At 45.1% G+C, this 12701-nt stretch overlaps 1 protein-coding gene across 1 annotated transcript; it reads left to right on the forward strand.

Moving 5' to 3' along the window:
* The first annotated feature begins 3813 nt into the window (after nucleotides 1-3813).
* Nucleotides 3814-12679, forward strand: MNS1 (meiosis specific nuclear structural 1). Its single transcript, XM_082198613.1, has 10 exons — nucleotides 3814-3927; nucleotides 5313-5549; nucleotides 6483-6610; nucleotides 7007-7109; nucleotides 7772-8001; nucleotides 8504-8720; nucleotides 8801-8908; nucleotides 9999-10256; nucleotides 10531-10656; nucleotides 12297-12679. Exons 1-10 carry the CDS (start codon nucleotides 3925-3927, stop codon nucleotides 12393-12395), a joined length of 1509 nt encoding a protein of 502 aa, XP_082054739.1. The 5' UTR covers nucleotides 3814-3924; the 3' UTR covers nucleotides 12396-12679.
* Nucleotides 12680-12701: the final 22 nt, after the last annotated feature.

Here is a 12701-nt window from a genome sequence, read left to right on the forward strand (position 1 = left end):
GAAGAGACCTACACACTCCAAGTTGGGGCACTTTCAAGAGGAAAGAAGGTAGCCTGCTCTATAGCAGGTAGGGAGCCAGCCTGGTCTGGTAATGGAGTTTTCTTGACCTCAACCTCCCACTCAACAGGGAGGTCAGAATTATGCATGGAGACAGAAGAATCTATTGACACCCACTTTAAGGTAGGGGCTAATCATGGGCAGCTGGAGTGTGTGTCTCCAAAGTCCAAAGGGATCCATGTCCCTTCTAAGTGTGCAGTCTTGCCTGTGACACTTTTTCTAAATGGCGATCATATTCATACAATAAAAAGTGTGTGTCCATCACTTGCAAACTGCATAATTGTTTGCTTTTCCACAAGACATATATAGTGTTCATTACCTACACATGTTCAAACCTCTACATTGATTCCCAATACATGAAGGTCAGGTTTATAATAAATAATAACAAACCTCATTGGGAAGAATCGTGCATCAGCTTTCATTTGTGTACATTTATTCTAAGCCACCCAGAGCACTTTGTTGTGGGGGACATGCAACAGCATAAATAAGCAAATGTGTATGAACGGAAAATGGCCAGGGGCCTGGAAGCAGGCCTTTGTTCTGAATTTTCCTTCTTTATCAGACATTGGCACAAGCTATCCCTGCTGCTATTGCTATTGTTATTATTTATTTATTGCCTCTCACAAAGCACAGGGCAGTGCACAACATGATAAAACAGAATACAGCAATAATAATTAAAAGCAATTAATTACACCAACTCAATGAACAACCAAAACAGCAAGACATAAAGAATAACACAGAATCAGCAAGTCTTGTTGCTTTCTGTTTGTTTGATAGAAAAAATTATATTCAATGTATCTTTGCTTATATTTCTAGTTCTTTGTCATTTTTGCAAGCTATCTGTGGAAAAGATTGTTAGAAATTAATTGAACTGTATGATCAAACCAACCCCATCTTGACCCATTAGATCTGCATTTTCTTAGCTTTCCCCTGGGTCTTGGGGGAAGAAGGCGGCTACTTTATTCAGAGACAGTCACCCTTGAGCAGATGTGAAGTGCTGCTTTATTCCCCCAGTTAGGGTCTTAAGCAGAGGCTGATTTAAGTGACTTGTAAAAGTAAGGTCCTTAATCCTTGAAGTTCAGGAAAAGCCCTTTTGAAGATGGCAGGTCTCCTGGCTCATGCATGTTTTATTCCCAAATAAAAATCGATAAAACAATGGCTTACTAATCTCAACAAGGCAGGACTGGATGGAATTCCCAGTTTGCAGCAATGCCAGGCGTTTGACCATCATAGCCAGGCTGTGAAATCACCTCCACTGTCCCAGGTCACACGAGGAAGCCCTCTGTGCTCACAAGCAAAACCTGTGATCTGGACAATCAGTGGTACAGTTAGATCAATTTAGGTGCTAGACTTAATAATCTTATGAAGGGTGTCACTCTTTAGGTCACAACAGGTATTATTTTTCCTACTTCAAAATGTGCTCAACCAGCCTTCCTGGGTCCGGGGTCCTCCTGCTCATCATGCGGCATGAAGCCCTGGCCTTCTGCCCCATGATATTTGTGTTATAAAACGTTATGAGATTCTATCAGGTAGTTAAAGGACAGAACGATGCAAAGAGTATTGAAAGTGGGATAGTATCAGGTAAAGGTAAAGGGACCCCTGACCATTAGGTCCAGTCATGGCTGACTCTGGGGTTGCGGCACTCATCTCGCTTTACTGGCCAAGGGAGCTGGCGTACAGCTTCCGGGTCATGTGGCCAGCATGACTAAGCCGCTTCTGGCAAACCAGAGCAGCGCTCGGAAACGCTGTTTACCTTTCCGCCGGAGTGGTACCTATTTATCTACTTGCACTTTGACATGCTTTTGAACTGCTAGGTTGGCCGGAGTAGACCGAGCAACGGGAGCTCACCCCGTTGCGGGGATTCGAACCGCCAACCTTCTGATCGGCAAGTCCTAGGCTCTGTGGTTTAACCCACAGCGCCATGAGTGCCCAAATAGCATCATGGGCACAAGACATCAAGACCATGCAATAAAAAAGATGTTTGTTAGGGGCCCAATGTGAATGACTTATTTCTAGGTTTCTTTTGACAGTGATGCTCCCTTTGCTGCTCAGGCTACTGTCCCATCCATCAAGCAAAACAAGGACATTTCTTAGCAACTTATCTGAGTCTCTAATAGATCAATATTCTTCTCCTGATGGGTTTAGACCCTTCCAAGCTAATTCACATATGTCTTTTCACTCAAGACAGCAAAATTGTTCCACAAAGAACGCAATGCTATCCCCAACGATGGCTTATAATGTTGCAAACTCAGCAGGAACTAAATAGGCTCATCACAGTCTCATGCATTGCCTACTTGCTTGCAAACAAATTTGGCAATGCACTATGTCTTGCATACTTTAATGAACTTGTTGACAATCATCATTCTAAAGTTTTCTAAGTGATCATTGATGGCTAAAAGAACTTTATTGAACAAGCGGGATATTCTTGCATCAGCTGGGGAGGTTATGCTGCATTTGAAAGCTACATAGAAAATATTTTGGGGAGAATCAGCAGCAGCTTTTTCAACTGCCTTGGGGGCTCTAGTGAGATGCTGGGCACATCTGATCCACCATTCTCCACCTGCATACTTGTAAATACACACTATTTATTTAATTTATATCTCACCTTTTTTTCCAAGGAGCTCAAGGTGGCATACACAGTAATCCCCAAAAGAAACCTGTTGTAGTCACCCACTGAGCTTCATGGTTGAGTGGGGATTTGAGCCCCAGGCCACCAGGTCTTACTCTGGCACCCTAACCACTACACCACACCCCCCAAAGGTCTCATCCAGCAGGAAGCTGATCCATTTACCAGTTCCCCTGCAGCTCATCACTGGAGCTCCCACAAGTGGGAAGCCAATAACATTTTTTGACTATTTCTAGGGATGGCATTTTCAGTCCAATTAAAACAAAAACAGTGTCTTGTGGTTTTGGGCTGGAATAATAACAGACGAGTAGCAAGTGTCATGTGAGAGGCATCTCTCGAGCAAATCTCGGGGAGTCTCTTTTATTGAATATTACAATATTGCCACAGGTGCGCTTGTTGCTGATTGGTTGACACAAGTACAAAGCAACTTGTTGCTGATTGGTTAACACAAATACAAAGGAAAGGTTACATATAGGCATTAATCACCAATAAATTAAAAGCTGGGAAAGGGAGCACAGAACTAGACAGGCATGAATACCTCCTAATTAAATTATAACCAGTGATTAATATGGCAAAGCTTAAACAATTACATTCCAATAGATGTGGTCAACTTCAAAGGCAAATGTTTTTGTGTGTATGAGTGTGGACTTGAGACCATTTAATCAGATGGATGGAGTATTACCTGGCTAGTATATGCACACATACAGGGAGAGAATGTTAATTGTACACTCAGAGGGAAATAAAATGCAACAGTTGCACTACAGCTTAAAACGATATAGAATAATTGCAGTGGCCATTTATACATTCAACGCTGTTGATGACAATTCAGCAGTTATTTTTCTCCAAGGAGCAAAAGGCGACGCAGGCGGTTCTTCCCCTCCCTGCTCTTTAATCCCCACCACAACCCCGCGAGGGAGGCCAGTCGGAGAGGCCGCGGAAACGCCGACGCCCGAGGAGACCGAGGCAGAGCCAAGAGCACTGCGCAGGCGCAGCGGCGCGGGCCAGCAGTTGCCCCGGTAACAGAGCTTCCTCCTTTCCAAAACGGTCCTCGCGGAGGCGGAGTCAAGCTCCGGGCTGCGCCAATCGGAGCTCGGGCGGCGCTCGCAGGCGGGAGGCGGGGTGAGGGCGGGGCTTCTCCCGGAAGTGCAGCCTGCCAGCGCCGTTTCCAAGGCGACGGTGTGCTTGAGCGGGAAGGCGGTGCGGGAGGCGCCGCTCGGGGAGCCTCCGGGGGCGGCGGGAAGATGGTGAGTCCGGCGGGCGAGCCCGGCCTGGTCTGCCTCGCAGGGCTGTTGTCGCCAGAATTCCCGGCTGACTCGCAGGCCTCTTGTCTCGCCTGCTCAGTAAATACAATTCCGAGGCGGCTCCTCAGGGCGAGCGGCCAGCGGGGGGGCGGGGGAGTTATATCGCAGCGCTTGAGGATTCACGGGGCGCTTTTCCAGAGCGGCCTCTTGAGTATCGCGTTTGCCTCGCGAAAAGGCTGCGGGCGAGTTTTAAGCCATTGCCTTCTGAACTGCTCTTTGGGTTTTTTTAATCTGTTCTCAACCTCGCGCCCCCTGTGCGCTTTCTCAGCGGCGAGAAAGTCTCCCTTCCTGCCCTGGGGGACTTGCAGTGCTTGCAGCTCAAGGGGTTGAGGGCGGGCCAGGCGAGGGCCCTGTCCATCTCCACACAGGGCCAAAAGCTCAATTAATTTAGCAATCGGGGGGGGGGGATGGGAGCTGACAGGGTGAAGGTCCTGTCTTCAAGGGCCACCCCTCCGTCTTCAAGGGCCACCCCTCTTTCTCCCTGAGCTGCCTCGGAAGGCGAGCCTGCGGAGAGCTCCCTTCTGAAGTCTAGGGTTAAGGTTGCCCTGGTTGTGCCCCTGCACTTCTCTAGGGCCTCAATAGGGTCTTGCTAGCCTGTCTGACTTTCGGATGTAGGAAGCTGCCTCATGCCAGATCCAACCTGTCCATTGAGTCCAGTCCTGTCTGCTCTGTCTGGCAGCTGCTTTCCAAGCCCTCAGGCTTTCCCATTCTTTTGAGACCAAGAGACCTTCTGCATTCAAAGCAGGTGTTCTCTAAGCTATGGAACCTCTGGCTAAGAAGAGAAAATGGACAAAGCTGTTTCTGCTCGTGGGCTATGACACTGCTTTGTACACAAGCAATCCCATTATCCATCTCGCTTAGTATGGTCTACTTTGACCCTTGCTGCTTGATCCTTTATGCTGGAGAGATTGAATCAAAGCAGCAGCTTTGATCTGAGCCAATTGTCCCTCCCATGATGAAGTGTGATTGCCACAACCAGTGTCTGCACTTGCTGCTGCTGGGCTGCTGGCTGGTGCATTTGGCTCCCAGCCCTTGCCTGAACAACTGGAGGCACATTTATGGGTAATATTCCTGTGTTCTAAATGGCACCAGACAAAAAGAGAAGGTGGTGCCACCCTACATGTCTGTCTGTTCTGTAAGTGCAACTCCCAGTGACAGCACTCCTTAACCTTTGGGTTGTGTTGGTGATCTTGTGTAGAAGAGGAGAAGGGCACCATGCCAGTGTGAGCCATCTTTCCAGTAGGATGCTGGTGGTCTCCGTCATGGGGAGACCTTGACAGTGCTTTCCTGCAGCCATGAGAATTCTCCCATATCTGACTCCCTTGCAGGCGATGGCACGGCAGCGGGGCGGTCGGGTGCCGCTGACAGCGGCGCAACAGCTGGATAAGAAACAGCATGAGGCTTACTTCCAAGAAATGAGGGAGCTGGAGCACTTGAAAAAGGTGCAGCGCGTTCATCAGCTAGAGGTGATGTGGGAGGCTGAAGACCGTGTTGAGGAGAAGCGTCTCGCACGGCTGCTCAGGGAGGAGGAACATGAGCGGCGCATGGAAGAGGCTATTCAGAGGGTGAGTCGGATTGTCTGGAGGCAGGGAACTCCTCCCCATAATTAAGATCCTGATGATCTGTTGCATATTTGGTGAGTCCCACTGAGTACACTGTGCTGAAGTTTGTGTTCTAAACTGCAAAGGGACAATGAGCCTGGCTGCTCAGCAGATTTGAAGGGAAGAAGGGCCACAGGCTGTAGGTGGGTTAGTGACAGTGGTAGACTGTGATTTATCTCTGGGAAACATGAAACAATTATAGTAATGTTTCACCTAACAAACAGCCTGGGGGGCGGGGTTGTAGGTTCTGCTACCCCAGAGACTCCCAGGGCCTGAATAAGACCTTGATTCTCATGGTTGGTTGAGGCGTCTTGCTCCTAGGGCTTGCAGCATCCCAAGACATCCCTCCCACCTCCATGGCCCCCAAAACTGGATTCCAGGTAGTGAGACAGCTTATACAAGCTTGGTAGAGTTAGTAACAACCTGGCAATGTCTTGTGTAATGAAAAAGGGTTAAAGCTGACTGTATGGGTCTTATGCTACGAAATGTTGATGAAGCCTTTCTGGATCTGCATTGCGTGATCTTTAAAACCTTTTTTTCAGATGTTAGGCTGTTGCTTATTCAGAATGAACATCAACTTTGTGCTCACTCTAAAATTAATACTGCTGAAATCTATATCTTCTTTAAAAATGCCAATGTAATTGTAAATATATCTTCTGTCAGTTCAGCACAGTTTAGTATAGCAGGGATCTGAGTGAAAGTGTTCCAGACTGAAGGTATGCAAATAATTTCCATTCCACTGAGGTTTTTTAAGGATTATTGCAGGACACACTAACCATTTCTTTAGAGGCACACTGAACTATCAGACAGTTGCAGGATAATAGTTTAAGAAAATCTAGGCTTTCATTTAAGTTCTAGAATCCAATTCTGATTTGTTAAATTCAATTTTGTGGTCAGGCAGAAGAGAATAAAAGGTTGAAGGAAATGGAGTTGCAACAGGAAGAAAAACTGGCAGCTGAGTTAGCAAGATTAAACCATGAGAAACTCAAAGATGAAAAGATGAGACAGCAAATAAGAGAGACCAGGTATTTCTTTCTTCAACGAATAGGTTTCTTTATAATCCCACATAAAGTTGCAGCTTCCCTAAACTCGTAACTGTTATGTTTTTGAACCTACCTAATACTTCTGTTTGATGTCAGAGTTTAGCACTGTTGGGGGCATCATGGCAGATGAAGATAATCTCTGTGGTGTGGCGGCATCTTCTTCTTCCCCAAGCTAATAGATGCCAGTCTAGTGGCTTGTCAGAGTTCTAGCATGAACACACTGGGCTGGTAAAAGCATTCATTTTCATGTTATCTTTTAAAACTATATAATTGTGTTTAAAATCAGATTTGAAAAGTGTCTGCAATGAGATGTGCCAAAGAAAAGAATGAGAGGCAGTTTTCAACACGTTTCATACTTTTTGTCAATTTGGTTTCTAGTATTGAACTTCGGGAGCTGGAGTTGAAGCTGAAATCTGCTTATATGAATAAAGCGAGGGCTGCCCAGATTGCTGAGAAAGAAGCTATAAAATATGAAAAAATGGTAACTGGCTTTATGGACTGTTCCAGTCTTGGATCTGCTCAGTGTGTGTGTGTGTGTGTGTGTGTGTGTGTGTGTGTGTATGACAACTGACTTAAAATCTTGCTTGTTTGGAAAATGGATTGGTCAGTTTAGTTAAATTTTGGATAAGCCTAGCCCTACTGTTTGTTTTCACTGGGAACTTATGGTAAAGGGTAGGAAAGACATTGAATTAATGACAACAAAAATGTTTTACTTCTGAGTAAGCATGCTCAGGATTGCACTTTTAAATAAATAAGTACTACATTTTAGGGGGAAATGGCACTGAAATGGTTTACAATGCATCAGATTTGTGGTTTGGATTTCTAGTCACCCATCCTAGCTTTCAGTTGCTTTTTACAAAGATTCCATTGCCCTTAGTAGCTTCATTTTCATAATTTCATTTCCATGTACTGTTAGTTTAGCTGAATGGATTCAACAGTGTGTGTGGAGAGAACTATTTCTTGGTGTCGCAGGTGGAAAAAAATGGATAGTTCCTAGAGGGCTAGGTTAATAGGAGATAAATATATGTAAATAATACGGTTCATCAGCAGTGCACAGTGTCCTTTCACTGGGATGCTAGTCTTCTTTGGACTTTGTTACTCCATTCTTTAATTTAAAAAAAAAACAAATTAAAATCTTTTCAGAAAGATGATGCAGAAATATACAAAGCAATGAAGGAAGCTCAAGAAAAGGCAGAGGAAGAAGAGAGGACGGCTGAGGCAAAGCGGAATCAGGAAAAGCTGCTTTATCAGCAAGAACTGGAAAGGCAGCTTGAGGACCGAGAGAGACGGAGGCAGGCGGCCTATGAGGAGTTCCTCCGAGAGAAGCTCTTGATTGATGAAATTGTGAGAAAAATCTATGACGAAGATGAACGGTTAGTTTGACTTCCTGTGTTTGTGTTTTAAACTTGTTTAGCCTTACTGTTTGCACTTTGAGTTTTGCGGTAAAACTTGCTTGCTTCTTTGCTGCCTGTTAAATGTCACAAAATGTTAAACAGTCTTGGACCTAATAATGCATAGTAATAATTTTTTTCTGGTCTGAGGGGTTCCTTGCTTTATTAATATTTCTGGCTCATGGCTCATCCGTCCAGCCTGCCCTGTGCCTACGGTGCTCACAGTAATGGCAGACCTGCTGCTTCACAGTGAGCAAGTTTTGGATCTGGTGGCTCCTACCTCAGAGCATTTGAACTTGACTAGAGGACTTTCAGGCTGTGACAGTCACTTAACTGGGAAAGTTGTCATGAGCACAAAATGGCAGGCCCTGGAGTGTCCTTAGCTTCCCGGGGGATGGCTGGGTGTGACACATGAAGAGCAGGGGATTCTTAATTATCTGGGTTACATTTAGAAAAGTTACTAAAGTTTGAGACTTCTCCATAGAGCAAAACAAGGAAGACTAGAGAAAATGAGAGCAACTCAAAGGTTCATAGAAGAATTTAAAAACGATCAAGCTATGAGGAAGAAAAGGCAGCGTGAAGAAATGGAAGAGGAAAACAGAAAACTCAAGGAATTTGCCAACATGTGGCAGGAAAGAGAAGATAACAGGATGGCAAAAATCCAGGAGAATGAGGAGCGGAAGCAAAAGCTCCAGAAAATGGTATTGAAATGCCTCTTAAATTTCCTTCCTTTGATATGAGAGGCAGCAGGTGCCTAAAATCTCCTCCCTCTCCATGACAGCTTGAAGAGGCTCTAGAAAGGGAGCAGCAGGAACGGGAAGAACTTGAACAAATCCGTGAAGAGCTGTATTTTGAAGAACGAGAAGAGGAAAACCGAAAGAAGGAGATGGTAAGTGACTGCAGTTTTTAGTCTTGTTGTGGGCCTGCACAAGAGAGTTTAGTAGAGTTAAATAATAATAATTTAAAAACTCATTCCCCTGCCCCCCCCCATTGCCCTCCCTGTGAAATAGCAGCTTCAAGAGCTTTATTTAGTTAGTTTCCATGGCTTGTTAACCTCCACTACTTCATATTGCTGCAGACATCTTTGTCTTCCTTAAATATACCCCCTTCACGTAGACAAAGCAGTAGCCCTTTCTGTACTTCCTTCTTCCCAAGGGACAGTATCTCATCCAACATGAATTTGTGAGGCTGTTTTACCAGGGGCCATGTAACGCTCTCCTCCAGGTCTTGCCTGCTTGAGGAGGAAGGCTGCACTTGCCCCAGGATCCTCTCTCTTCCCCATCAGGTGTTCCCATGTCTCATAAAACTGTCTTACATAACAAGCTATCTTAATATAAAGGTATTGAAGCAAGGTTTCCCAAGCTGTGGTCCATGGACCATCAGTGATCCACACGCCTCTATCAGGTGGTCTGTGGCATGTCTCTGAGGAACGGCAGCAGCAGCAGCTCTGTCACTCTTAGAACCTGGCGGACCACCTGGAAGGTGTGTGGGATGGGCTGGAAGTGATCAGGGGAGAAAGCACTTGAAAAGGGGCGGGGAAGATTAGCAGCAAAGATAATGTGAGGCTACAATTAAAAAGTTTAATCTGGATTCCATAAAAATTAAACAGCATGGAGTGCAGTGTGTTACATTTGCTACAACTCTCAGAAAAATCATTAAGTGGTCCTCCAAGACTCTCAGCACTTTTCAGGTGGCCCATGGAGAAAAAGGTTTGGGAACTACTGTATTGAAGGTAGTAGTGCAGGCAACCCCTGGGGGTTGCATTCTGGGTCATTGTATGCATTGGTGGAGTGCACATAAGCCCGCCTCATCCTGTTATGCCCCCATCACACCCTGTTCTGGGTCTGAAAATGGCCCATGCGTACAAGGTGGCACATAAAACGGGAGTTGCCTGTATCTTGCCTAACTGTTCACCCTGTGAACTGGCAGTACTTTTTTGTTTTAATGGCTGTTGTATGCTGTACACTCCTTTCCTGTAGGAAGAGTTGGAGAAGAAACTTAGGCAGCGCCTGGAATTGCGCAAAGCGTATGAAGACCAGTTGGCCATGAGGGAGGTGATGCGGCAGGCCATGAAGGAGGAGGAGGAGGCCTTCCGCCAGTCCATGCTGGCCAAGTTTGCCGAGGACGACCGTGTTGAGCAAATGAATGCTCAGAAGCGAAGAATGAAGCAGCTGGAACACAGGAGAGAAGTAGAGAAGCTCATTGAAGAGCGGAGAAAGCAGTTCATTGCAGACAAGGTAAGAAACTGGCCTCTTTTGACAAAACTAACCAGAGCTAATAAGGCAGCTCTGGGTTCTGTACACAACATTTCAAGTAGGGCAATGCATGCACTTTTATAAACTAAGAAAATCTTTAATAAAAAACATTGCGGGGGGGAAAATATTAGAGCAACCCGTGGCTTTAAAGCCAGAGCAGAAGCATTTTGTTTTTCACAGGGCAAAAATCTCCCATAGCTTCATGAAATTGGTTTTGAACTAGTAAAAGGTAATACATTTTTATACCTCTGTATAGGAACGTGAACTTGAAGAAATGCAGCTTGAAGAAAGAAGGAAAGGCATTGTTAATGACATCATTGAGGAGGAGCGGCAGAAGCTGCTTAAAGAACACGCAGTTAAACTATTGGGATATCTTCCCAGAGTAAGTAGAGACAAATGCAGCTTAATGGGGGTGAAATAGCAGCAGCAGCAGCAGCAGCAAAGTTCCCTGCATTAGGATATCCAGGTAGCATTTAACATTGGAGCAGGGGCAGGCAGTCTTTCCCATGGCCAGCTCTCATCGTTCACATGGAAAATCTATGTGGATTCTGGTGAAAAACGGAATTCTAATCGTGCAAGACTGAAGCCCACATTCACCTGTCTTAAAGGACAAATGAACAAGGCTTAGAGTGGGAAAGATGGGAGAAAAAGTAAAGCTGAATGACTGAAACACTCTTTGGGGGTTTGCTTTGAACAGGCAAGGGAGAATGTGCAGTGAGCTCTGCTCCCTCAGTGATACTCTGCACACCAGGCAAACACCTTGTTAGTCTGAAGGGGGGCTGGCTTACTTGCATGTAGGGTTCCCAACACTGGGACAGGAGCCCTGCACATTGGCACTTAGTCTTTCACACATGCAAACTGAATGTCTGAAAAGGGCTTGAGTTTAAAGGGGGAAGGCAGAGGGGGGAAATGGCATGGGTAGGGTGTTTAACATTTATTTATTTATTTATTTGTGAAGGGGGGGGTTTGGAGTGGAATCTTGTTTTGATTCTGGGACAAAGTGGGGAAGGATGGGTTAGTAGAGAAGACAGGGCAGACCTGTAAAAGATGCTTCCTCATGTATATTTACTCAGAGTAAAGCCTTGCTGTTTTAAAACAAAATCTTTCACTTTCCGCTGCTTCTCACCCTTTCACCCCTGCGTTCTCAATATGGTGCTCTAGTTGTTTTTGTACTCAACTGCTGCCTTCCCTCAATTCTCTGTGCCCTTGCCTGTCAGTCCCCCTTCAGGTTTTGCTGTTTCTGTCTCTTCACCCCCTTCTCCATCCTTCCTTGCTGAATTTAGTGGCTGCAGTACATAAGGTTATCCCTCTCCCACCAGTTCACACATTGAGGGAGTCTGGCACAGGGAGGCCCTGCAGGAAGGGTGTATACTCTCCTACATGCCTCTGAATCCAGGGAGAGAACTACCTTGGGTATAGTCATGTAGTCTTCCTTGTAACCCTACCCACATATTTTCTGGGCTCAGGTGGCCTGAGATGTTTCCACTGAGATGGGAAACAGGCCACAATCAATGGGAATCTAGAATTTCCAGAGGGGGCTGTAATGAGTGATGGTGAGGTTTAGAAGTAAGGCCTCAAGTCTCAAGTTGATCCTGCTGCCTGGCAGTGTGCAAAAATGGCTCCTGGAGCAGCTAGAATGGGAGAATCTGATAATCTAGAAGGGGCAAGGCCGCTTTGAGATTTATTGTCTCAAAATGCAAAAATCTTACAGCCTTGACCCTTGCTTCCACTAATCCAGAACTTCATACTTGCATATTACAATGCATCACTATAGTGGAAGCTTATCACCAAACTCCAGTTTGGTAAACAGTGCCATTGCCACTTAAGCCAAGTACAGTTAGCAGGATAAAAAGAATTAAATGCAACATAGAACAAAGCACAAACCATTACATGTTGTGCAAAATAAAAAGTGTTTGAGAACTTTACTGTGCAGGCTAATTCTTACAGACTTCCAGTAACTACAATCTTAAAATGCCTTTTATGGTGTCATATTGAATTGAATATTGTTCTTTGTGTGTTCAGGGAGTTCTTAAAGATGAGCAAGATGTTAACATGCTGGGAGAAGAGTTCCGGCAAGCTTATCAGAAGAGAAAAGGCGATGGGCCACCACACGACAACTGAGACCTAAGTTTGCTTCAAGAAGTATTCAAAGAAGCCCTGGGACTGTATAGAGTGCAGTGTTCTTACTGCTAGGTAATTTTTGCCTCTAAATCATTCCATGTGTCTTTCAACTGCCTTGCTTTTTATAGTGATAAAATTATTTCTGCAAAAATAGCTACTTTTGTTTGCATTTTGTGCTTATGCTGGAAATGGGGAGCTGAATTTATCTTCACTTAACAGAAATGAAGTTGTTGCAAAAGTCTGATAGCTTCAAGTGTGTTTACATTAAAAATGCTTTAAATTCATATATAGCTAAAACATCTACAG

The sequence above is a fragment of the Podarcis vaucheri genome (assembly GCF_965113315.1).
Source record: "Podarcis vaucheri genome assembly, chromosome: 14".
Classification (NCBI taxonomy): domain Eukaryota; kingdom Metazoa; phylum Chordata; class Lepidosauria; order Squamata; family Lacertidae; genus Podarcis; species Podarcis vaucheri.

Coding starts and splice junctions, on each gene's coding strand:
- MNS1 (XM_082198613.1), top strand. Junction 6,611..7,006: donor CAGCAAATAAGAGAGACCAG/GTATTTCTTTCT, acceptor TTTGGTTTCTAG/TATTGAACTTCGGGAGCTGG. Junction 8,002..8,503: donor ATCTATGACGAAGATGAACG/GTTAGTTTGACT, acceptor ACTTCTCCATAG/AGCAAAACAAGGAAGACTAG.